The sequence below is a fragment of the Strigops habroptila genome, chromosome 6 (genome assembly GCF_004027225.2).
Source record: "Strigops habroptila isolate Jane chromosome 6, bStrHab1.2.pri, whole genome shotgun sequence".
Lineage (NCBI taxonomy): Eukaryota > Metazoa > Chordata > Aves > Psittaciformes > Psittacidae > Strigops > Strigops habroptila.
In genome coordinates this window covers 76,245,268-76,272,200 of record NC_044282.2, presented here as the reverse complement: position 1 = coordinate 76,272,200, position 26,933 = coordinate 76,245,268, and the positions used below count along the sequence as shown (strand labels likewise).

General features: G+C 46.1%; 1 protein-coding gene across 4 annotated transcripts in view; it reads right to left on the bottom strand.

Moving 5' to 3' along the window:
- Nucleotides 1-26,933, bottom strand: part of SLC24A3 (solute carrier family 24 member 3) — a 172,733-nt gene that overhangs the window by 14,292 nt on the left and 131,508 nt on the right. The window contains exons 7-16 of one of the 4 annotated variants that reach the window (XM_030489140.1): nucleotides 25,969-26,043; nucleotides 22,429-22,454; nucleotides 20,707-20,760; nucleotides 18,139-18,284; nucleotides 15,349-15,509; nucleotides 14,582-14,858; nucleotides 12,866-13,032; nucleotides 11,359-11,473; nucleotides 10,359-10,471; nucleotides 9,028-9,860 (exon numbers count right to left, since the gene is read on the bottom strand). In XM_030489140.1, coding sequence (XP_030345000.1) covers nucleotides 9,591-9,860; nucleotides 10,359-10,471; nucleotides 11,359-11,473; nucleotides 12,866-13,032; nucleotides 14,582-14,858; nucleotides 15,349-15,509; nucleotides 18,139-18,284; nucleotides 20,707-20,760; nucleotides 22,429-22,454; nucleotides 25,969-26,043 — 1,404 coding nt within the window. In that variant the 3' untranslated portion in view covers nucleotides 9,028-9,590. Of the gene's footprint in view, nucleotides 1-9,027; nucleotides 9,861-10,358; nucleotides 10,472-11,358; nucleotides 11,474-12,865; nucleotides 13,033-14,581; nucleotides 14,859-15,348; nucleotides 15,510-18,138; nucleotides 18,285-20,706; nucleotides 20,761-22,428; nucleotides 22,455-25,968; nucleotides 26,044-26,933 lie in introns of those variants that run through there. The other 3 variants (XM_030489141.1, XM_030489142.1, XM_030489144.1) reach the window with 3 other exon arrangements.

Genomic DNA, 26,933 nt, shown 5'->3' with positions numbered 1-26,933 from the left:
TTGGTTTTTAATCTGGTTTAGTTGAATAAACAATTCAAACTAAACTTCTGTGCTACCATATTATTTTCTCAACTGTCAACACAGAGAGTGTGTATCACTGGCCACTTTTCACTGCTGCTTCCTTGCAGTTAGACTATAAAGAAGCCCATTTGCACAAGAAGTGATTATTGCTCATTCGGTGACAAGCAGCACCACATGACTGCAAGAGTGCTGAGGCACTTGTATCACACGGTTGGGAAAAACTTCTCACCCAAATGTTCCCAAATCCAGAGTAATGATGGAGCTTCACTCCCCAAGGACAACTAAGGGGAGAGTCTGATTTCCGCAGTCAAGGAAAAGGTTATTGGTTTTGACATTTTGCAAACCCGAGCCTGCAATGAACTCCATACATCCAGGATCCTCCGTGCAAATTCATGTTGGGGACAAGGTCAAGCATGCTGCATAAAGACAATCCTGGAAGGATTTCTCTCCCCTGCTGTACATGCTCAAAATTCAGCATGACGATGTATTGCTGTACTTCCAATAAATCATAACAAGCATGAATAGGTCTTGCACAGCTACTACACCCTGGAATTGCTATAGCATCTGTACTCACAATCCTCCCGCCAATATGCAGAGCTCTGTTGGCCCCTGAGATTTGCTGATATCTTCATGTATGTTAAAATACTGGCTTACACAAATGGCAGATTTTCCTTCTTTACCAATTTCGCCATCTTAAAAAAGACTCCAGCCATGATGATCATTTTTTCTTAAAGGTATTACAGGATTTCTTTAAGACAGTAACTGTAAGCTGTAAGTGTATGTATGTACAGCAGGACCATTATATTCCAATGGCCATTAATGTAAAGTACAATATTCTCACTACATTGTCCAAAGAAATGAAGGATTTGGACTGCTTCAGAGTTTGAAGGCCAATTTTGGGACTGTCTGCATAACTGAAGGTGAAAAATGTAATGATCCCACTGATAATGTAAACTGCAGGTTGCAAGTCGTGGACAGGAGGGAATGTATTTTTGTAGAAGATGTCTCTAAGGCCACTGCAGCATCTGTTATCAGTCCTGAGCAAACCTCAAAGTTTTTGCTGCTTTTGGGACAAAGTCAGGTTCTGACCCAGAAGACCTTTTTCTTTGATACCCCACACCGTATTTCCTGTTACATCAAGGAGCCAGGACAAGCTAAACCAGGGGAAGTTCAGGTTAGATATAAGGAAAAAGTTCTTTACTGTGAGGTTGGTGAGGTGCTAGCATAGGTTGCCTAAAGAATGCCCAATCCCTGGCAGCGTTCAAGGCCAGGCTGGACTGAGCCTTGGGCAACATGGTCTAGTGTGAGGCTAGATTTCTATTTTAGTTATTCTAAAATGCAAAAAAGCCCCCAACCTAACTTCGTGTAACTAAAATACAAATTGAAAGGCACCTTCTCTGCTACCCCATATGAGCAGCAGCTGGTAGGAAAGACAGATACTATTTTACAAAAAATTCTTGTATGGATTTTGATCAGGAATTCTGTTTGACCACTACTGATATCTGTAAAAACTGTCAGCATCAAATACATCAATCGGAAAGGAATTTACAGGAAAAGGAAGCAAATGAAGCAGCTGGAATTATTTTAGCATGGAAAATGTCTGAATTCAACCTAAAGTACAGATGCTGCTTCTCAGTTACATCATTAGCCTCCATAAAACTGGCATTTGGAAAGAAGACTATTCCAAAGGCCTCTGTGTCTAATTTGCTGAGGACAATGCTTCCAAAGAGAGGTGTTTGGTGCTGCCTGCTTTGGACTATCTGCAAGGTTCCTCTTTGGAGGTCATTCAGGGGAACAAAAGTTGCTATTAAGGATTATTCAAAACTAGAAAGCATATGCTAATTATTTATAACACTGATCCCACATGGGCAAAGCGAATGTGCCAACCCCCCTTCCAGCAGCCTGAGCACTGATATTCCCTTGCAGTGATATTGCATTAAAACACTGGAGTTTCACCCCAGGTTAGCAGTTTGCAACTCAGGCTTAACTAGCAATGTGTCTTGGCCTAGGATCTAGCCCAGCCTCCACTATTGAGTAAAGCAATTAACTAGTAATTAACCAAAATAACAAGAACTTTCCTTTATGAAGCTTGACTATTTCCATCAAAAGAAAGGATTTCTGGGGCGGGGGAAGATGTTTTCTAATGCAGTTTTCACTTTCCAGTGCTTTTTGCTCTGCAAACAACTGGGACATTTATTATGGTCATTGCCTAATACCTTAGTCTGCCATGCGACAGCAGGATTAAAACCTCTCCCTGTACATAGCAAAGGGTGGTTTCTCTCGGTGAGCAAATGTTACTTGTGGAATGCACTTTGTCAGGAAGCTCATTTGGCTGAACTGGATATGTATCACAGCTGGACTTTCTGGAAGAAAAAGTGCAACTCTTTGGGTAAAAAGAGGTGAGCTTTGGGTGAGCTCAAAGCACTATAAAAGCTGTGCAGAATTCCAGATGTTTCCACCATGGCTCAGGAGGTGAAGCATGCATGGCAGCACCCTGCTGTGCCATGCAGCAGGCAGAAAAGGTACAGAAGAGGACCAAAACCATGGCTGAGAAGGGCTACAAACTAGTGAGAAGCAAATGAAAACCAACAGAAAGACAGTTGGAAAAAACAGTATTGATGTAAGCCTGTCCCCAAAGCAGATTTGCCCTGGAATGGATGGGAGATAGATTTCATAGATGGGTGTGGAGTGTAATTCCAGATGCACTGGACTTGCAGTATACATGCTGTGGAGTTACTCCATGTGCACACAAATACTCCAACTAACTTGGCTTGCTGCTTATGCATGGAACAGCTCTGGATGGTGTGTGCAGTGAGTCCAACTGTGTCTCATGCATTGCTTTTCTGGCACGTGCAGTGAGTCTGACCCCACTTGACTTTTGCACATGTGGAGAATGGCATACGTTCAGGCACCATGCCCAGGGTCTCCACGTTATTTAAGACAGGCCTGGAGCAAGCTGACTTATGCCAGTAAGAAATCTCCCTCACTGTGGATATAATTCCTGTTTAAGCCTGTTGCCCAGATGCCTCTCGCTGTAAAGGTTTCTTGGACTAACTAACCTGAAGGATCCTTTCTGTTTCTGCATTTGATTTTGGACTACCTGCTGCTGTTTCACAGATTGCCCAAAAGTCTACGGCTCTGGAAATAGTTTCAACTGACAAACTATTCCCACTTTTCTGATTATCACTGTAGCCTGCTCTATTTCTTATTGTGACTTCTAACTGTGAGCACAGGAGCTCAGAAGGTTTTGAAATTTGGCACAAAAGCTTAAGAAAAATATATCCTTGATCTGCCAAAGTAGGGTAGAAATCAGTGAAGCAGCCTTCCTGTAAGACAAGTGGCATTTCCTGCAAGAGGCAACGAAATTGGTTTTCTCAGGGTATGTGACAATGTGCAAGTCCAGGGAAAAAGAGACAGCAAAACATTCAAAACTCCCAGTAAGGGAGGAGATAATTTCAGTCTTTAGCAAAGAGCAGAAAAAGGGCCTCAACTGGAATCTCTTAATGACAGAAGGAAAAGCTCATTCTCTGTTTAAGAATAGGAAATGCTTCTTTCTCAGGAGAAAACTGTCTGCGGACCAAGAACTCCCTCATACTGCAAGGAGGAAAAATCAACATTCCCAAACTCCCCTTTGAGGTTTGGCTTGTATCTAGCAGCTGAAGAAAGCCAGAAGAACACTGTGTTTTGACTGGTCACACATGAGAGGTCTACAAGTTCAAAGTCTGCTCTGACTGAATTTGAATTGAGGCATCTCCCTGCTTCTTGTGCAGCAAATGCAAAGCTGCCACCAGCTCCAGCTACTCCCGCGCAGCTCCTGCAGGCAATAATCAGACTGAGGCTGACGCTGAACAGCAGAGGAAAACCAATGGAAACAAAATAAAAGTGATTTTTTTTTTTTAAAGTGATAAAAGTGAAAAAAGTGAAAGCCAACCGCATCCTGGGCTGCATCAAAAGAAGTGTGACCAGCAGGTTGAAGGAGGTGATCCTGCCCCTCTACTCTGCTCTTGTGAGACCCCACTTGGAGTACTGCGTACAGTTCTGGTGTCCTCAACATAAAAAGGACATGGAGCTGTTGGAGTGAGTCCAGAGGAGGCCATGAGGATGACAAGAGGGCTGCAGCACCTCCCATATGAAGACAGGCTGAGAAAGTTGGGGCTGTTCAGCCTGGAGAAGAGAAGGCTGTGTGGAGACCTCATAGCAGCCTTCCAGTATCTGAAGGGGGTCTACAAGGATGCTGGGGAGGGACTCTTCCTTAGGGACTGTAGTGGTAGGACAAGGGGTAATGGGTTCAAACTTAAACAAGGGAAGTTTAGATTAGATATAAGGAAGAAGTTCTTTACAGTGAGGGTGGTGAAGCACTGGAATGGGTTGCCCAGGGAGGTTGTGGATGCTCCATCCCTGGCGGTGTTCAAGGCCAGGTTGGACAGAGCCTTGAGCCACGTGGTTTAGGGCAAGGTGTCCCTGCCCATGGCAGGGTGGATGGAACTAGATGATCTTAAGGTCCTTTCCAACCCTTACGATTCTATGATTCTATGATTCTATGATTCCATTTGTCAGTTCTTTTCTAGCCGTTGCTGAAGGGAAAACAAGGAGCTATTGCCAAAACCCAAACTGATTTTGCTCCAGGGTCCAAATATGAGTGAAATTACTTCATTCAGGAATATCAGAAGGGCTCTGCTATGTTTCCAGTCCCTTAGCTGAAAAAGCTGCAGGTCCTCTGTTTGGGGATCTTTTTCCTGCAGTGTCCCTACCTTGTAGTGGAAATTCAGTGTAAATCTTGCATTCCCCAGGTCTTGCCATGAGACAGTGGTCTCAATACCTGGAGCTTCAGATATGTGCTGCATTCCTGCATGTTTCCTTCTTGGACCTTTTTTGAGACCCTAAGAAAACATACTTTGTTTGCTCTGTATCATACAATTCACACTGCAGAGGGTACATGCTCTGGAACATGCAACATGGAGCGCTGCACACGGACACTTGAAATATTGCAATAAATGCAAAGGTTATGGTTGGAGAGTACTCCTGCATTGTTAGGAAGGCACCAAGCACTTCTGCTGTAGACACTTCTCCTCTATTGACTACAGTATAATCATCGCAGTCTCTGCACCATGAAACCAGGGAGCAAATGCACTCAATACATACAAACTATTCCAGGAAGTTAGAGGGACTAGTTTTTAGCTTCAGCATGCACCGGCTGCTATGCCCATCCATAGTTTTTGGGGATCAGCCAATAAACGAATCCATTAATAGCTGACAAGCTGCATACTGTTGCTGCAGTGATACCAGCACATCAGGTTACAGATGTTAATGTGACAGCTGGAAAAGAGTGGCTCCCCAGAGCAGGAGGAGCAGTAACATCTATAGAAGTGAAGGGTGATGCTGTGGAAAGCAGGGACCCCTGCAGACACTCAGTCACCACCCTATTGCTAACCTCAGCCTTAATGTTTGCCCATATGAGTGGCAGATCCGTTGAACCTATCCTCCCTCCTCCCTCAGAGGATTTAAGGTACAGAATGGGCAGGGAACAGATACACAGATGTTGGCTGTGAAGACATGAAGGCAAGCTTTGTCCTAATATCATAAGATTCATCATACTGCCTTGGAATTAAAACAGTGAACAGCAAACTGGTCAGGGAGTAGCAAAGCAGTGATGCTTGCTGTCTCAGTATGTGTTTCTCGAGCGTCTGCTTCCCTCTGGATTCTCTGATGTCTAACAAGGTTCACACTGGGGTTACTTCTTCTCCTTCCAGCTGCCTGTTTGCATGAAGGGAATGTAATGTCTCTAAGACTTCTACCTTACTGTCAAATTTTGCTGCAACTGGCTGAAGTTACCAGGCAGAGGAGTGATGGACAGACATATGATTATGCTCCCAAATGCTGATGTGAACAAATGAACCTGGCCCTTTATCCTTAGGCTAAAATTCCTGTTCTTTAAAATACTCCTAGCTGATGTCTGGTTTACAGCTTCTCATCCAAAAATAAATGATTCCAGAGGGAAGCAATTGGACGGAAGCCACAGAACAAATGTCCTTCCACTCTAGATTTGCCAGGGCCACTGGGGAAGGATGCTTGCAGCATTAGACAGACAGCAATGTGTCCAGGACTCAGAGCTGGAAGAGATGAGAAAGCAAACTCTTTCAAAGGTCTCTCTAGGTCCAGAGGGATGCTGCTTTTTCTCCGAAAGTCCTGCTGGCATGCTACATTAGCTGTGGTTGATAACAGAAGGTCAGAGCTGCAGCAGGAGGGTGTCCAAGTGACCTCTGAGTAGTGAAGATGGAAGCTCCAGTGGGAAGCACAGAGGAAGGCAGAGTTAGTGCCTTGACACTGGGTGTCCAGAAATAACATGGACTATTAAAACAGTAAACATATAGTTGGGTTAGAGACTAGACATTGTAGAAACAGAAGAGATCTGAACTGGAAGCTGCTTGATATTGACTGGATCTGCCTTTCAATGGGAAAAGTGTCAGTGGCCTGTCCCAAACCAAGAACTATGGGACTGACAACTGAGTTGAAGGCAAAGGCTGAGGACACCAACACTAACATTTTCCTGGAGAAACATGAGATGGTGCATTCTCCATCTTGGTTTGGACTGACAGCACTGGAAGGAAGAGAATGAAAATCCAGTATTGCCCACTGATGATCACACTGAGACACTGGCTTGTGGTAACAGATAACACAAGGAGGCAGGGTAAAGGGTATTGGAGACCAGCTCCTTGGAGTATACAAGGGTTTTGCAAAGCACTGCCTGGTGTGCCAGCTTCCTACCATCACATCATGCTCAGGCTGGGGCTGTGACTGCCCTGAAGCCTCCACTTGCAGGGTACCTACATCCTACAGGAAAATGTTTCATTTAGAGTAGGAAAACATAAGAAGGGGAAGTTCCTTTTCTAAAACAGGTGACAGATGCTACCAAGGTGCAGCCCAAGAAGCAAAAGATGGTTTTCCCTTCCTTTCTTGGAGTAAACTAAATAGGCTGAAACATCCATCAACAATGGGCCTGGGAAAGGGGCAGTCAGAAGTGGGAGAGGCACTTAATCAAAATGATTATGATTAGCAACCCAGCACCAGGACATGTCTCGGGATTCACAGTTTATTTCCAGTTCTGCCACTTACCTACTGTGTGAGCTCCAACAACTCCATTAGTTTCTCTTTTACAGGTCCTCTCTTGCTCTTTTCCTGTCTTATCTACTAGATCACAAGCTGTATTTTTCCCCTTCAGGCACTACCTCACAGGCTAAACTTGTTTAAACAACATGTCCTGATTCAGCATGGGGCTTCCTGTGATTGCTGCCAGGAGTATGAGAGAACTATGCAGTAACAGGGACCTCACTTTCAATATATTGATGTCTTGCAACCAGCCACAAGCTTGCAGGCTGTGTCTCTGCTTAGTTCAAATCAAAACACACCATCTGTAAAATGGGCTCTGAAACACCTACCTGCCTATAGGGAGGTTAAGGAAGGCTCAAACACAAGCTCATCCTACAAAGGGTGCTATAGCAGCTGAAAGCACCATTAGCAGTGAGACTGCTCTTCACATTCAGAATGAAACCCCATAAATCTCCTTCTGGTTGGGAGCAGCTGCTTGGCTGGTTAATGTGTGAAGCCACTTTACCACATGTGGCTGGGAAAGTTCAGAATGGGCACAATCACAGCACGCCATGCTGCCACACGCATGTGTACACTACAGCCCAGAGGCAACAAGGGGAAAGGGAGCAGATCCTCTTCTCCAATTCTGGTATGTTGCTGCTCCAGTCTCTGGTGGGCAGTTTCCCAGATGAGTGAAAGAACCGATTTTACTCTGACTCCTATGAAAAGCAATTCTAATCCCTTTGCACAAGAAGTAAATGAAGAATCTTATGATCACCATTAGAGGGGCCCTGCCTCCAGCCAGGCGGAGGAGAGGGACAACTGGGTTTACTTGACTGTGTGGATCAGATGGGCTGGCACGACAGTCCCACTGGAGTATAAGGCTCTATTAGACACTGGTGTGCAGCGTACCCTGATGCCATTGAAGAGCAGAACCCATTTGTATTTCTGGAGTGACAGGAGGATCCCAAGAGCTGCCTGCACTGGAGGCTGAAATCAGCCTAACTGGGAAGGACTGGGAGAAGCTCCCCATTGTGACTGGCCCAGAGGCTCCATGCGTCCTTGGCATAGACTATCTCAGGAGAGGGTACTGATGGGCTTTTGGTAGAGCTGCCTTGGAAATGGAGGAAATTAAGCAGCTGTCCACCTTGCCTGGTCTCTCAGAGGATCTTCTGTTGTGGGATTGCTGAAGGTCGAAGAACAACAAGTGCCAATCACAACCACAGCAGTGTACCAGCAGCAATATCGCACCAACCAAGACTCCCTGATTCCCATCCATAAGCTGATCCGTAGATTGAAGAGCTAAGGAGTGATCAGCAGGACCCACTCACCCATACGGTCTGTGTGAAAGTCTAATGGAGAGCACAGACTATCGTGGCCTGAATGAAGTCATACCACCATTGACTGCTGCCGTACTAGACATGCTGGAACTTCAATATGAAGTGGAGCCAAAGGCAGCCAAGTGGGATGCCACAATTGATATTGGCAATGCATTTTTCTCAATCCCTTTGGCAGCAGAGTGCAGGCCACAGTTCACTTTTACTTGGACGGGCGTCCAGTACATTTGGAATCGACTGCCTCAGAGGTGGAAACACAGCCCTAGCATCTGCCATGCACTGATCCAGACTGCACTGGAACAGGGGAAAGCTCCAGAACAGCTGCAATACATTGATGACATTATCATGTGGGGCAAAGAAGTTTTTGAGAAAGGGAAGAAAATAATCCAAATTCTTCTGAAGGCCGTTTTTGTCATAAAACAGAGTAAGGTCAAGGGACCTGCACAGGAGATCCAGTGTTGGGGAATAAAATATCAAGATGGACATGATCAGATCCCCACAGATGTGATTAACAAGGTAACAGCAATGTCTCCACCAACTATTAAGAAAGAAACACAAGCTTTCTTAGATGTTGTGGGGTTTTGGAGAATGCACATCCTAAATTACAGTCTGGTTGTACCAGTGGGTTGTGCTGATGTCCAGAGGGACTTGGACTTGCTAGAAAAATGCACAGCCAGGAAACTCCTTGGAAGTGATAACCCCATGTATCAGTGCATGCTGGCGCTGACCAGCTGGAAAGCAGCTTGGCAGAGAAAGACCTGTTGATCCTGGTGGGACACCAAGCTGAAGTACGCAATGCACCCTTGTGGCATGGAGCACCAACAGCATCCTAGGCTGCATTAGGAGAAGCGTTTCCAGCAGGTAGAGAGCGGTGATTCTTCTCTACTCGGTACTGGTGAGACACATCTTGCGTGCTTGGCCTAGTTTTAGGCTCCTCAATAGAAGGAAGACACGGACTTCCTGGAGCGAGTCCAGTGAAGGCCCACAAGGATGATTTAAGTGACTGCAGCATCTGACATACAAAGAGAGGCTGAACGAGCTGGGAGTGCCCAGCCTGGAGAAGATTCAGGGGATCTTATCAGTTATGTAGCCTAAGTCCTTGGAGGTATTCAAGACCCAAATGAACATGGTCCTAAGCATCCTGCTCTAGCTGACCGTGCTTTGAGCAGAGGCTTGGGGACTACACGATCTCTGGAGGTACTTGCCAACCTGAACAATTCTGTCATTCTCCAGTCTTTTAATTTTGCATTGACTTAGTGATTGTAATGAAGATTTTTCCTCTGTCCTACACGGCTGTCTGAGTGGTGTCCAGCTAACAGCAATAGCAACCGTGACTTCCCTCCAGGACTTCATGGCATCTCCTGCTCTTCCTCCTCTGAAGGGAGCTTGCAACTTTCGGGGTGGGGCTCTTATCATCTGGGAAGGATGATAAGAAGGATGGTTTCAGTGGTGTTGGATAGTTTTTCTCAAACAGGAAAGCTCTGCAGTGTTTCATGATGTTGGTCATGCTCTGAAATATCCAGCTATTTAACAACTTCCTTCATGTTGCAGTTTAGTAATGCTAGAATTTTTCTTACCCAACACCCTACAGGTCTGCTCTGTCCTTTCCACCTCTGTGTTTATCCCCTCTGGCTTATTAGAAACATGATCATTCAAGTGCATGAAAATGCAGTATACTTTAGTACGTTAGCTTATTTAAGGCGGAAATGGAAGTACTTTGTCCTCCAAAGGATGGGGAATGTCGACTGACAATTAATTGCTACTTGTCCCAAATCATAAAAGAGCAAAACTATTTGTTTCTTCAAATCCAATCCACAGAATTTTTGACTTTTTCCCCCTGAATAGACCTGTTTTATAGATAAGTAGGTAAATAAATAAGAAAGAAAGAATAATGTGAACAAATGTAGGACTTACATAAGATCCATAATTCACTGCTAGGGTCTGCAAAGCCCATGGGAGGCCTAGGCCAATTAAAATATCAAACACATTGCTTCCAATGGAGTTGGACACAGCCATATCCCCCATACCTGCAGGAATGGAAACCACGTTCAGTCAGGCAGGCCTCAGAAAAGTCTCTCAGCTTTTAAACAGAAACACATTCACCTGAGGTAATTGAGACAATTTCCACAGATTAAGGCAAAGAGTCAAGGAAGATCACCTTCACCCCGTCCCTTTCCTTTCCCCTTTGCCCTCCCCATCATACAAGTCCAGCCGGGTTGAAGCTGCTGGATCCATCTTAGAGATCATCTGAGAACTTCCTTCAGCTAATCTTCTGCTGCCGTGGGGACCCTGGCCACTGGCTGTGCCAGTTGCGACCTGCCAGCACTCCGGTGCCATCCTTAGTGGGACTCCTGATGCTCTACTATAACCATGGCACATGAGTTTCTACATTGGACTGATCAGATTAGATCTATTAGGTAGTCTATTACGTAGCTGGCTGTTTCAAGGAAGAGCCACCGATTTTGTTCCCCAAAGCAGAACTGACAACTTTCTATTTCTCTTAAAATATCTGGTGCTGGAGTCACAGGGATGGGGGGGAGCTTTCCTTAAAAACAGTAGTATCTTCCAGTCTTTATGACAGTGGAGAAAAGCTGGAAAGTGACCTTGAATGACCCTTATGCCATGTTCTAAACAATTCTGTATGGACAGTATTTAAATAAAGAAACACATTGTGACTTTTGGGGAAGGCCTGAAGTTGACAATAGTACTAGAACTTGTTCCATGCCATCATTAAGAACCTGTTAGCTGCTTTTCAACAGCTAACCATTTCCTTATTTGTTCTTGTTTTAAATTTCAGCGTCAGGAAAAGGGCTCTGTATGTTATCACATTCAGGACACATCTGTGCTACCTAAAGAGGAAGAGGACACAAGGAAACACTTTCATAGCAGTATGACATCTCTGTGATGAACCTACCTTGCCTTGCTACGATAAGGCTTGCCATGCAGTCTGGCACACTGGTTCCAGCTGCCAAGAAAGTGATGCCCATGATCACATCTGGAATTCCCAGTGTGTAGCCAATGATTGTCACCTAAGGAGAGGAAATACACTGTCAAGCTGTTTACAACAACTGAAATCAGAGACTAGCTTGGCCCAATTCCTAGTGGGAGAGAGGACATACATTCAATTTCCTCTTTCCTTTGCTATGCAGTCTATGATAAATTGCTGCTCTTCAAAATTATTAGTATTTTTAAATTCGGATGCCCATTTTCTATTAGCCACATTTAATCGCTCTTCTCAGCTCTCTGCAGCACACTCCAAGAAATGTGAACCATATGTTAGAAGCAGCACAGTGACGCTGTGGGCTCTGGTATTTCAGCTATGGAAAGCTGGAATAGTTTTTTTCTTGAAAAACACCTCATCCTCGCAGATGAAAAGCAGAAGAAAACCAGTAACTTTCTATTTCCTGCTCAGGGTAACATGGATTATTGAAAACAAAACAGAAACACCTCTTCTATAACTGCTTTGATTAGTTTGCAGGAAAAACCTGACATTTATTTTTGCATTTAGGATAAGATTGAACTTTGAAGGCAGTGAAGATTTTTTCACTGCTTTTCCTTCCCTGGCAGTGGCCAGGGCTTTAGTAAGGCATCTCTATGCTTTTTGGACTCCATGCAGAGACAGACCATGCATCGTGCAAGTGCAGCAGCACAAAACCAGGCTTTCCATGCTAGACTCTCTCCTGGCGCAAATGCCCCATCGTTGTCCAATTCTGCTTAAGAGTAGAGACTGCTCTAAAAGAAACATAATCCATGGTGCAGTATTACTGTAATCCTAACGAGGACAAGTTACACTTTTCACCTACGTGTATCATGTAATGAGGCCTGCAGCAACCTAACAGGCTCAGTGACCCAGCCAGTGCATGAACTCCCCTGTGAACAGGCCAACTATGCTTGGATTTCCTTGTGTTCATTTTTATTTATCCCCTTCCACCTTCAGGATAGTGAGGTAGAATTCAGTTCCTGTTGACTAGAGCAGTTGTGCAAGAATTTGGCTGAATGTGATGCTTTTGTTCAAAAGTCTTGTTTTGTTTGAGTTCAGTGTTACCATTCGCAACTCTGTCTCTCAAGCTTGCTTGCTCCAAGAAAATGAAGAGCTATTGATGACAGATTCTTAGTTGCATCAGGGCCTCTTTACACTGCCCTGTACAATAAGGAGGTGTTAAACTGGTGCAAGTGTAATATTTTCCCATATTAAAGAATCGGTGTGAAATTCCAGCCCTGAATAAAGTTCAAAGGTTATGGCTACTGGCCCCTAATTTTCTTCTCTGAGAGCGGACTGGTCTAATAGAAGCTGAAGCAGACTTAAGGTTTCTCATCTAAAAAATCAGCTACGTAGAACTTTCTACACACTTCTCTAAGCTGACAAAACCACCTTCTGTTGCCTCTCCCAGGCTGTGGTTTCTGCGTTAGTTGGTACATACCATCCACACCATCATGTATGAGAAAGCTGCAATCCAGAGTGTAGAAGACGCAAAGGTAACCATGAACCATTTTTCCAAGTGGGGTTTGTTGCAGTTGGGCACTGTGAAGTACAGGACAAAACTCAATGGCCATGTGAAGAGCCACTTCAAAATTTCTATCCTGCCAGCTGCAAAACATAAAAAGGGAAACAATCACTATACTAGTCTGTTTTAGTTCAGAATGTTATTATGTTGTTAATATTAACAAGCAAGATGCCAGAGACACCTCAACCTAACTGCCATCCAAACAGAACATGACAAGACATAGCTTGTTCAGAAGATCATGGTGTGATGGCAGAAATGAGAGGACAGAGAGGGGCACAAGGAAGGAGTGTGAAGTGCGTCCCTCACAGCAATGGGTCAGAGCACATCTACTACCATCCCCGGGTCAAGTTCTTACAGGTACCACATAAAAGTAAGTTCTAGAAAGAGAACCAACCCATCTTCAGCCACCTAAGATGGAGCCAGGCCCTTACAGAAATGCACAAGGAAATTGTAAGAGCAAATTGCAATAAGGGAAATTCAGAACAGATGTTACCGTAAGTTGTGCATTCTTTTTTCCTATCACGAGGGTGGTCAAACACTGAACAGGTACCCGAAAAGACTCTGGGATCTCCACCCTTACAGATAATCAAAACTCAACTGGACACAGCCTTGGGCAACCTCCTCTGAGCAGGGGTTTGAAATAGAGATCTCCAGAGGCCCATGCCAACCTTTCCCATACTATGAATTCAGTGTCATGGTTCCTCATATATCTTAATTACTGTCTTCAAGTCTCAGTTTTTTTCCTTACTCAAACTACAGCTATGCTGTTTGAGTGAGGAGATCTGAACAGGAGTTCCCCAAAACTATCTCACCTGTAAAGAGCAGGACCAGTCCCTACAGTATTCTGCAACACAGCAGATCTTGCCAGCTCTGGCAACTGTGAGTCCAAGGTAGGGCAGGGATACATTATAATCATCCTGGGACTAGAGCCCTGATAGGGTAAGAGGGACTTGGCAAAAGGAGATGTCCATCCTGCTGGCGCAGTGCTCAGCAACCTCAAGCACACGTGGTTATTCACAAGTCACGAAGCTGTTCTGACTTTCTAAGCCCTCCAGAAAGAGTGAGAAGACATTGGGCATGCTTAGTTAACAGCAGGAAGCAGAGGCGCCCAGGACCTTCTTCTGTCTCTGCTCCACACCAGCACCACCACTGCCCTGGCTCCATTAGCACTGCACCTTACCACTGAGGTAAGATCACTCCTCATTTCCCAGCGATGGCCCAAATGCAGATGCATCTGACCTGCGTTCAAGCACCTTTGCCAGTGGCCCCACCATCCTCAGCTTCCTCCGCAGTCAGCAGAGAAGACTGGTCTCTCCAGAGGGTGACCCAGGTTTTGGGGGCAGGAACCAACCCGTGGAAATTGCCTCTCCCCTCTGACTGCAACAGCAGTGCCAGGCCAACGCGTGAGCTGCAGTAGAGGTGTGTCCAAGCCCAGCAGTCTGCATCCTGAGAAGTTGCTGCTGCTTCCCAGTTCCTCTCATCTTTTACCTGTGACCAGGAACTACACTGTGAGGTGCGGGCTGATGGGAGCTCTCTGAGAGACTTCTGCCTCAACACATATCCATGATGCTTTCTGGCACACCCAAATTAAGTTTTGCTTTCTGGAACAACACAAACCCAGGAGCTTCTTACTGGGTAGGTCAAAAGGTGTGTATGGCCCTTCATGGTCATCATCATCGTCATCTTCTTCCTCTTCCTCATCGTTTTCATTGTTGTCGTTATCCTCATTCTCGTTCTCAGTCTCATTCCCAGCCTCAGCCATGTCTTCATCCCGCCGTGTGCCATTCACGCCCCGCTCAGCAGAGTTGCTGGGACCTGTTCCATTCTCGACCACGTGCTTGATAGGTATTTTGATTGCTACCTCTGACTCACCATTGGTGTAAGTCCTGCTGTTGATCAGCCTTTGTCTCTGTAAACACAGGCACAAATTCTTGCTGAAAACCAGATTTTTTTTACATTTAAAGCACTGGTTGCTTGCAGATGACCAGATAAATCTCACATATACAACTTTTATAGGAGAAGGGCCAGTGGCTGTGGAATTGACTTCAGGAGTACTCCAACACCAGGGGCAGACTAAGTGCAGACTCAGTGGAGTACCATCTTATTAAATAAGCGCAAGCGGTATTAATGCCAGATCAATGCAGGGGATACCTCCTGTGAGCAACAGCCACAGGTAACACAACCACTTAATGACTTGAAATGTTCTCTGTTAAAATCTCCATGTGGACAGAGAGCAAAGAATGATCTAGCAAATCATGTAAATAATCAGTGTCAGAAGGATAAAAACCAGGAAAATGCTATCAGGGACCCAGAATAAACACAAGAGTTCCATTTTGACCTAAACACTGCTACAGGAAAAGGCAAATTCAGAAGGAGAAGGGGGGAGATAAAAGACATACCTCATTGATCAACATGCGGCTGGCCATGGAGAGACGTGTTTTGGGAGGGAAGTGGCTGGTTATCATGATCCGGAGCCCAGCTTCAGAGAACGAAAACTGGTGTGGGTAGGCAGACAGCAGCTCATCCACCATGATCACTGACGCTTTACGGTGGAAGTTTCCTGCAGCCAAGGAACAAAGAGAAATTGAGATGGTCTTCTAGCAGTCTCCCTCTCTGCCCTACGTGGCTCTCAGAAGAATAAACCTGACACACCCAGGAACCTGGGTTCCACAGGTCCTTTGTAAGAACCATTCCTTTAGCTACCACCACCCAAAACATGCCTCCCCTGTCCTTAATTTCTCTCTTTACATGTCCTACATTTCTGTTCTTAAACAAATCACCAACATGGTATCTCCACTCATGCTCATTACAGAGAATTAAATCTGCTCTGCACAGCCCATCACAGGCCTGCATTAGGCAGATTGCCGCTTCCACAGCAGCTACTCCACCAAGGTAGAAATGGTGCTGCAGAAAAGCTGCATGAATTCCATTGTTACAATCTGCACTTCTGTGAGGATACTGGCCTCACCCACCATTAACTGTACACATGGGTGAGGAAACAGTCTCTGTGTCACAGTGGGGTACTAATGCAAATGAAAAGCAGGTTCCTGCATCCTGGGCTCGCAGCTCATGGCTGGGAAGTGCCATCAAACCTTGCAGCAAGTGCATGTGCCAGTCCTTGGGGCGTGACCCATAGTGCAGGAGCAAAGGAACAAGGAGACGGCGCACTACCTGGACTGAGCTCCAGCTGGGACACAGTGTCAGCGTCCATCCTGTCTGTCCATCCAGACTGCGAACTCTGGGCCAGGACTGGGACTTGGCAGCAGGGAAACCAGAGGCCTTCCCTGACTCATCTCTGCTTTGGTTTATGAAAATTGGTGCTGAACACCGGTGACTGTTTTATGGTGTTACTATTTATTACCATCACTGTTCCTCTTACAAAAGCGTATCTCCTAGGCCTTAGTGTCACTTTTTTTTCCTGACAGAGAAGGTTCATGGGTTGGGAAGGTAAACGCAGTCACCCATATTCAAAAAAATCAAACCAGCTAGACAGCTTTTCCTTGTGACTTTTTCCACGCTGGAGTTTTCTACATGGCCCCAAATACAAAAATACCACTGTCTGATCATTTTTAGTCCTCTTTTCAGAAAAGGCCTCAGAAAAATGGTAGCATGTGAAAGCCTGAGGCAACCTGCTGCAATGGGTGCTGCTGTGACCCCATGTACTGGCTGTGAGCACAGCGGTGCCACGTGCCTGGCCAGGCCTTCGGTGGCCCACTGCCAAGGAAATACAGGAACAATCTGCAGGAAAATGAAGCAACTCCTTTGTCTTCCTTCCTCAGCCAGTTTGAGCAACCACAAATGTCCAAAACAGAAAATGACCAACAGCTGAGCAGCGTCACACAGAGACACATCCTGGGGAGATTCACACCAAATCCCAGTCAGAACTGCCTCGTTTGTGCATAACCCTGAGGCCAGCAGGTAAACCTGGATGACTAAGGCCTGAGTTTACGCTTGCTGAGTTTTACCAGCCTAGCTTTACTGGTACAGCGTGAAGTCATCTTGCCAGCACAGTTTCGCTATTCAGAGCCCCAGGCTACAGACAGTTGTTCCCACAAAAGCAGCTTCCCCAAATCAGAGCGCACAGCGCTCACAAAAGCCCTTCCTCAGCAACAAGGCAGTAACATGACAGTTGGCCTCTGGTAGACTCAAAGGGTTTGATGTCAGTAAATAAACCCCTCTACATTTCATGTTTGGTTGCTTCGTGCATTCAAACTGTCTTTCACTCACTGTTTGCAGAAAGAGAGGCCCATATTTGTTTAAGGTTTTTTTTTTTTAGTCCAGCAAAACAAAAAGGGCAGCCCATCTGCAGCCGGAGACCAGAACTGCTTTAGCCAAGCAAGAGCTCCTTCTCAGGTTAAACCAGTGTCTGGGTGGGGTGATATTATTCCTGAGGATAGGAACATGTAAGTCCCAAGCAGTTACTGCACATGCTTGTTGACTGTTGCACATATAAAATAATTATCCTCTGGAAACACAATTTAGCACATTCTTGCAAATGCACACACTGAGCTACTGCTGCTGAGTATGGAGTGGGGGATGCTGGTTTTTTCAAGCTGAAGAAATACAATACATACATCATTTTTATATGCAGTTGTGACTGAAGGCAAACGGGAACACATTTCAGCCAAAGTGAAATCCACATTAAAGATCATGGAAAAGTTGTGAACATTCAAGACAGCATGTGCAGTAAGGGCACACTACCTCGACCAACACAGTTCCCACCCTCCCTTCACTGGGCGGAAGGTGTACACCAGTGTAAGAAGGGTCTTTTTCCCTGCTCAGTTTATGTTGCCTTGGAATGGAATTAAATTAACTGGAGGCACTAGGCGTAAATGGGCATCTTCAGTGCAGAACAACAGTGCCCACAGGAAGACTCACAATGGCATGGCTATAAGGATCTAAATAAGCAACTCCTGGGCAAGTCAGGCTTGAAGCTGGAGGCGTCCTTTCAGTCAGCCACTTGTCCAGTGCCAGGAATTACCCAGAGGAGGCCTGAGCTGCCTCCAGGATGTGGTGGTTGGGGTGACCACACTGTACCCCCAGGCACAGGAGCCATGGCCATCTGGCAGGGGCATTACAAAAGGACCCTGCCTATTCCATGGCTGATAAGACAGCAGCAGTCCACATCCCGTGACTAGCAGACAAACGTGTAAACATTGAGAATGATGCAAGCAAGCAGAGTGACTTACTGGAACAGTTACCTTTCTTTAGTAATACCACTGTGGCATCACAGTTGCTGTTATCATCCATTTCTGTGTTATTTGCTAAACCATTCACCATATTTGCCGAGTTTTTTGTCTTCCTTTCGAAGCAGTGATGTATGGTTGAGTTGTACCTGTACAAACGAAACAAACTCTAGATATACCTTTGCGTCTTCCATGTGGATTTCTTGACACCCTTCCTTTCCTAGACCCATATACTGTGCGATTCAACTAAGGGAGGGAAGAAAATCCCTTTGGTTTGGAATCCAGCCACAGTATGCCTATGGTGCAATCTCTCTGTACCCAAGGCTATGAAAAATACAAAGACAGGAATCTGGAATGACATGTATGCTTACGTGCTATGTGTAATTAACATTCGGTATAGCAAATAAGGATTACTTGTCACCATCCACATTTCTTTTTATCACATAATCACACTGAGCATGAGCATTGTTTTACCTGTGACCCATCACAGGTACACATGACACGTGCTAAGTTCTGGCTCCATTCTGGGGCAAAAAAAAAAAAAAAAAAACCAAAAAAACATTCTTATTTTGTTTCGAGTAGGCAGGAGCTGACAGGAACATGAGCCAAGATCTCAGCATGATACTCAAAGGCAATGGTAGACCACTGTGAACCACCTGGACGACAGGCCAACAACCTCCCCAGCTATATCCCAACAGGTCTGAAACACCTGCTCACACCACAGCATTGCTTTCAGAAAAAGAATCCATTGATTCAGATATTACAACTGGCTTGCTGGTTGGTTCATTGCTGCAAGGGTGAAGCTACCCTCCAGGTTTAAGAAAAAGTTTCTAGTTCACTTCTAGAAGTGAGATGAATTCTGCGTTGTGTTCCCTTCAATCGAGCCTGAGTGTTTTGCTGCTCTTACTGAGAATTGCTCTCACAATATTTACTTTATTCATCATTTCAAAACAAATCTCAACTCTGACTTGTTGAGACAAGACCATTGGTGTGCTTGGCAGCTGGTAGGTTTTGTTGAATGTTCCAGTTTAAATCTGGGTTTCCTTTCCACTGGCTTTTAAAAACAAGGCAGGAGGTGGGGAACCTAACAGCAGAGCAGACTAACTTTGCTAGCATGGATTTGTGTGAAAGACGTTACACAGGTCAGATGCTCAGAAAATCAATGTTGATTGTGCTGCAGTTTTACCCTGGGTCTCCATGAAAACAAGAACAAGAACAAATTGCTGTGGAGTTTTGCACCCATAAAGAGTAGGCTGGAATCCCCCATGTTTTTATTTCTGAGGAGGGATGTTAAAGCGAAACCAGAAGAAGCTGCTTTGGTGGGATTCAGAGATGGATTTGGTTCTCTGCTCTGCCACAGACTTGACGCATTAGCTTTGGTCAGTTCACACAGGGCAAGAGCCGCAAAGCATAGAATCGTTTAGGGAGGAAAAGACCTTTAAGATCATCAAGTCTGACCATTAACCCTGCACTGCCAAGGCGACCACTAAACCATGTTCCTGAGTGTCACATCTACATGTCTTTTAAATACCTCCAGGGATGGTGACTCCAGCACTGCCCTGAGCAGCCTGTTCCAATACTTGATCACTCTTTCCATGAGGAAGTTGTTCCTAATCTCCAGTCTAAACCTTCCCTAGTGCAGCTTGAGGCCGCTTCCTTTTGTCCTATCACTTATTACTTGGCAGAAGAGACCCCACCTCACTACAGGTACTTTCAGGTAGTTGTAGAGAGTGATAAGGTCTCCCCTGAGCCTTCTCTTCTCCAGACTAACCCCTCCCAGGTCCCTCAGCCATTCCTCACCGCATTTGTGCTCCAGGCCCTGCACCAGCTCCGTTGCCCTTCTCTGGACCTGCTCCAGCACCTCAATGACCCAGAACTGAACACAGGATTCAAGGTACAGCCTCAGCAGTGCCCAGTACAGGGCGACAGTCACTGCCCTGGCCCTACTGCCACACTGGTGCTGATACAGGCCAGGATGCTGTTGGCCTTCTTGGCTGCCTAGGCACAAGCTGCTCATATTCAGCTGCCTGTCGACTACTGCCCCAGGTCCTTTTCCACGAGCAGCTTTCCAGTCACTCTGCCTCAAGCCTGGAGCGTTGCTGATAAATCATGGAAAGTGGCTTCCACTAGCTCCCTCAGCACCCCTGGGTGAATCCCACCCAGCCCTGTAAGACCTGTGCATGTCTAAGAGGTATAGCAAGTTGCTGACCATTTCCCAACCATGTCATAGTTTTCCTGCTGCGCAGTGGCTTCCAGCTCCTGTTTGTTGCCCAAGATGCATGCATGGGTGTAGGTGTTCAGATGTCCAATCCTTGGAGATTACAAGGATTGTAATCCCAATCCTTGGGATAAACAGCCCCTTCCTGCCTCACCAGGATAGAGACAACTACATGACAGGGCAAAGTGCTTTAACCTCTGCTATTGGAGGTGCTGCTGGTGTGCAAGCTGTGTGAGGCCATGAACACCCTGCCCACAGCCTGCAGCTCTCTTTAATTACCTTTGCAACCTTTGGAAAAGCTCTGGAGCAGGGAGCCTCACAATCTAAACAAGCTGAGGGTGCATTTGACTTACTTCATGATAACGATGTAGATGACGTACATCAGCACCAAGACTAACGACTCCCACCTGCAAACAAGAGTGACACAGAAAACGCATTAGAGCAGGGCACAGCAGTCAGCTGCCCAAGTTCAGCCATTCCCCCATCTGTCACACCACAAATGTGTGCAAAGGCTTGACCCTCTTAAGCTGTCTTAACACACCTCTAGAAAAGGGGATGTGTAAAGAGATGGCCCACACACCCCCGTATGATGCCTCCTTTGTCTTCTTGACTTCTGCTCTAGTTTTACTTGGCCAAGTCAACCTGTCAGCTAAGAACAAGTGACTCAACCCAGAAGTTCAGTGAACAAATCACACACCTGAGGAACACAGACACTTCTGTAAGGACAATACCTGTGGGGGCTGCGGCAGAGAGAGGGGAGAAGCCGTCCTGCCCTGCCTGCATGGGTGTAAAGCAGGTTGTTGGGCTTTTGGAGCATGCTAAAGCACATGGATCATGGTGAGACAAAGTGAACAAGGGCTGGTTGCTCCTTCACTACTGCTGCTGCGTAACCACTAAGAATGCAGCAGGCAGCAGTTTAAACTGCTGATTAGATATTGGTGGGGTTTTCTCCACTGTTTCTGTGTCAAACTAGTGAAATTTATATGAAAACAAAATACGATACGACTTTTAGAACTTGTTTCTAGGTAATCTTTTTCATTGACCAAAATGCTGTATTCTGTACAGTTCCCTATGGCAAACTGCTAGTCCTTGTGGAAATCATCTATTATCAGACTGCTATATACTAAAACTCATGGGCCATTTTCTCTTTAAGGATTTTGAGACATTGCACTAATCACATCAATATCTCATTCCCTGCTCCTGGCAGTTCAACACTCAGCTTCCACATTGATATGTTTTAGTTGAAGGGCACAGTCAACTACAATTGGGCCTCGTGTCAATTTTAGTTAAAAAAACCAAAACAAAGCAAAGAAAAACAAGCCATTGCAAAACTCTGCTTCAGAAATCCTCCTTTGAAATGAAACATAATCCCTGGTGAGAACAAGTTTAAGAAAATATGCAACCCCAAAAGCCTGACTCCCTCTAGTGCTTGTAATCTAAGTAATACTGGCTGTGAGTGAAATCAAAGCTGCCACTGTCACTCTACAAGCCCTTAGAGGTGCTGCAAACAAAACCGTGAAAGCAAAACAACTGAAAGTACACTTTTGAAAGTGTTTGAAGGCCTCCTAGCCTACCATACCTATTGCAGAACATTTAAGCACATTCATGGGGATATTAGCATATATATTTCTTTATTTAAACTGATCATTTGCTCATCAATATTGCCTTCAGAGCTTTTTTTTTTTTTATTAAATTATTAAAAATCCAACTATTGGAACACACATTTATTGACTGCTTGGGCAGCCCTGTGCATTCCCAGGTGGCTGACATCCCTGGCACACTGGCACCTAAGCATCAGCCTCTGCATCCCTGGGCTGCTGCAAGGTGGGCAGAGGGCACTGACTGCCGCCACTGTACTGGGAATTCTGAGTGACGTGCTCCCAGGCTTTCCTCTCTGGCTCAGAAAATGAACTATTCTGGCCCATCCTGTGCTGAGGTTTCTCATGCAGCAGGAAACTGCCTCCTGAATCACCCTGCAGAAATTCTTAGCTTCCCCCTCCTCTCCTGATGAGCCCCACTTATTACAGGCTTTTGTTGTACAACCAGAAATATGAGAAGAAAAGGGATTCACTTACCAGGAAACCTTTTCATCATAAATAAACTGTGGAGAAAAGGTTTAAGAACAGGCATGTTATACACAAAAATCACAGCTGAAAACAGTTCATCACCTGAGCAGGGGCAGAGCAACCAAGGGCTCAGGGCAATGGGTTATGCTCTGGTCTGGTTCGGTACTGCCCTCCTGCCCAAGCCTTAGCTTCTCTCACCTAGCAAAGGCAGGCAGGTTCTCCTTCCCAAATCCCAGGGGGTCGTTGTGGAACTGCAGCAGGGCTATTGCAGCAGTGAAGCAGAAGTGAGTCACGGAAGGGCTGCACCTGCTTCTGACCCACTGGCTGCTCTCACTGACACGGGCTCTTCCCCCCGACCTGCTCCTGGTGGTGACTGGGCGCTCAGCACACAAATGTACTCGCAGCTCCAGAACTGTATTTCCTGCAGAGCCCATGCTCCTCACGCTGACTGACCACTGCCCCACGCTCCTCACACTGCCCGACCACTGCCCCACACTCCTCACACTGATGACCACTGCTCCATGCTCCTCACATTGACTGACCAGTGCGATAGGCACTGTGACATGTGTGCGATGGGTGGTGACGCTTTTGGAACAACTCTGCACGGGACTACCCGGGGAAGGAACGAGTCTCTTCCTGCATGTGTGGATGCTGTGTGTTGGGGCAGACACAACCCTGCCAGCGCGGTGAGGGGGGTCTGCCCCACCATGCCTGGTTCCCAGGGTCTGCAGAACCAGATGTTGGGAGGTGGCCGGCAGGTGGCCGCAGTGCTCCACAGCTGGGCCCTTCCCAGTCCACGCTCTACCACCATCACCAGCCATGCTGGGAGCAGGGGGGCTGCCACCCTCCCCTCCTGGCAGCACGCCTCTGCCTCCACTCCTTCTTCCACCTCAGATGGACATAGAATCATAAAACAGAATCATGGAATCGTTTGGGTTGAAGGGACCCTAAAGCTCATCCAGTTCCAACCCCTGCCACAGGCAGGGACACCTTCCACTAGAGCAGGTTGCTCCAAGCCCTGTCCAACCTGGCCTTGAACACTGCCAGGGATGGGGCAGCCACAGCTTCTCTGGGAAAAAATCTGTGCCAGCGCCTCAGCACCCTCACAGGGAAGAGCTTCTGCCTAAGAGTTCATCTCAGTCTCCCCTCTGGCAGGTTAAAGCCATTCCCCCTTGTCCTGGGATTCTATGATTCTATGAAAGGGAATGAGCCTTTGAAAGCACAGCGAAACATTTCCCTTCAGCTCTATAGCCTGTAAATAGCAACTTCTGCATGACAGTCAGCACCAAGCAATAGTTACATTGATCACTGGAAGAAAACATGACCACAAAATGTTGTAAGTTACAGCTCCCAGCCATCCTGATCTAATCTGACAAGGGTTGTTTTGGGTTACACTCTGCTGGTGTGATGGGACATGAAAGCATGTGCATTGACCTTTGTAATTATAAATAGCACCCATCACGCTTTTGCCCCTAATGACTCTGACCACGTCCCTTCATGTTAAGATACATAGGCATCTTTTTCCTTTCAAGGGAAGTAAGGAGTAACAGTTCTCCAAGCTCTACAAGAAGACAAGGCAGCATTGCAATATTGTTTTAAGTTTAAAAAAAAAAAAAAAGAAGTCACAGGGCTGAATCAATGTGAGGTAAGTGTGGAGGGGAGGCTTATCCACTTCTCACCTCTGTGACTTAAGAGTTCACTCATTGTTGTCAAACAGCCTGGAGCACAAAACAGGTGAATTTGTACTGCTCTGCTATTTATTACTACAGCATTGCAATTCCTTTGCCAGGGAAAATGGAAGGTGACAAAGTCACACTGATTTACCCAGTGGAATATCAAGCTTTTTAAAGTTGCTGAATCTCAACATTGGCTGGAATGTATTTATTTATTTCCCCACAGGTGTATATATGATTAGTAAAGACACCAGTGGAGTGCACCCTACACTGCAGCAACACTAACTGCTTCTTAAAGTACTATGAGAGCAACCTTCTACAAGCAGCATCATTCCTCAAGGAAAATGATTGTATTCAAGCTGCAGAGAAGTCTCGGTGCCCTGATATGGCAAATCATCCCTATATGGCAAAGCATTTACGTGCCTTCTAAAATTCAAGGCACACAGAAATCTAACAAAGCAGGAACCAATATAGGTTGTGCAATGTACCACATGGAGCCTGTGGCTTGTCTCCAGGCTGAGCCATCAGGGACTGGAGAGTCAGTATTTGAGTAACAACGTGCTGCCACCTAAATTTGATTCTGCCTTAAAAGGACAGGAAAGATCCGAGACACTGAAGCGAGGGGTCCCTGCGTGAGTGAAGGGGAGGAGAAACTTCTTAAACTGGAGCCTTGATTGACTCTGAAAGGAGAAATCTTCATTTTCCATCAACTGGAGAGCAATATTGCATATGAAAGGGTTGGTAAATCAGCCAGAAGCTATATCTTTAACCATTTAAAATGTTTTCCCTTGCTCCAACCTTTCTCTGTTTTTCCTCTAACAGGTGTTCAGAAGTCATTTGCAATGATTGCTGTGGAGTAAGCTAAAGAGAAGTGGGACGCATCTCTCAAGCCACATTAGCCATGCAGTGCTGTAACATACGACTTCTGGCAATGCCTTCAAGCCTCTGCTAAAGCCTGGAGTTGCACAGTCCTGCTGCCCTGGCTGCGTGAAGGACCTTGAACCTCACAGCTGCTAAGATGAGCAGAAGAGTGGGGGTACATCTGGAGAGAAGCTAACCGGAGGCTTAGGGTACACTCCCAAAAGAGAAGAACAATAGGGAATGGTTCTCACCATCCTGAAGAGCTGACAACCACAAGGATGAACCAGCCCTGAAAATAACCTGCCTTGCTTAAAGAATTTAAAAACCAGTGACAGAGTCAAGAGATCTTTACCCTTGTCTGCCACCAAGCAATAAATGAAACGCCTGACCTAAACCCCAGAGGGCTGCCAGGCAGCTGTCCACATCTGTGCTGCCCGTGGAGCAAACTAAGAGAATGCCTGCTAGATGTCTTTAAGCTGGTGCAATGCAGTTTATTACAATTTGTGGGTGTGCCCAAGTTTGTTGTTCAGCAACACTTTTTGGTATGAGGGTACCATCAAACTGTGAAAACAAAAAAACACAGTTTTGGTTTGCAGCTCATTGCTAATAATTACATAGAAAAGTCATTTTTCATCAGGTGCAAAAAGATTGATCGTGCAGTAAAGGGAATAAAAGTACGAACAGGTTGAGACAAACCCTTTGTTTGAGACAGCTAGAGGCCTCTGCACCTACAGAGTGTGTATGGCATACAGGCATGTGCAGGATGAAGGCAAAACAAAACACATTGTTGAAACAGTGACTAATAAAAGTAGTGCAAACTTCAGAAATGCAAGTGTTTGTCTCCTGACCCTAAAGTTCCCTTCTTGCTTACATATGGAAGTCAACCTCACAAGTACATTTTTCCACATGAGTCCTGGAGCTAGGATCTCAGCCTCAAGACTGATTTCTCAGCAGATTCCCTTTACAGGTGGCAGTAGGCATGTGGGCTCCCATAGAATAACTTTCAGAAACTTACCACAATGAGTGCAACAACAGACAGTGTATAGTAGATTGAATCTCTCAAGAGACTCCACGACGACAGCGCAACGACCTGAGAAAACAGGCAAAGAGAGGGTGTCAGCCAGGCCCTCACCAGCGGCTGCCACGCTGGCAGTCTGTGCCAAAGCAAGCCTGTCGTTCTGTGTAAGCTGCCCACACATGTGCTAGGACATGAAGAGCAGACCAAGCCAGGAAATGCACCAGCTTTCTGCGGCTGCTTGAGCAACAGGCAGTAAGGAGGGGGGGGGGATGGCCCAATCTGAGGGGCAAAAGGTGTAAGGTCATGGGCAGCAGATGACTTCCACTGCAAAGTTGCCAACATGCTAAATCATACCAGTGCTGTCAAAGCCATGGAAGAGGGAATTGAGTCCCAGGTATTTATGGATGACAGAGGAGTTTCCCATGAGCTCAGCTGACTATTTGATATCCTTTTCCCCCTGAAATCCCTCCCATACACACAGCACGGAGCCTGCAGCAGCAGGCTGAGCCGGCCCCAGATCTGGTCAGAGGCAGGCGCAGGGTGACCTGCCACAGAGGAGGCTGTGAGTGTTGCAGCTGCCCAGGCAGTGGAAAGGGCTCAGCTTTACTCACAGGACCATTCTGGGCCAGCGCTGACACTCCGCAATGAGTGTCCTGGTAGAGAATGGCCACAGGAGATGAACAGCCCTGTTGAGTGTCTGGGTTGTTCCCATCTGCTTCTTGTATTAATTTTCCCCAACCAACCCGAACACTGAGCAAGAGTGCAAGGTATGCAATGATCCAGCAGGCAGGGGAACACCACCAGACACAGTCCCCAGCTGCTGCCTAGCAATGTGGGTCCTCCCCATCATTGTCCTACCACCACGTGCCAATGTCCCCCTCAAGTGCAGCTACTGGCATCCATACGCTGGGTTTCCAGGATTTTTAGACTGCTGAAAAATGGGCTTGTCCTTGCTAAAAATA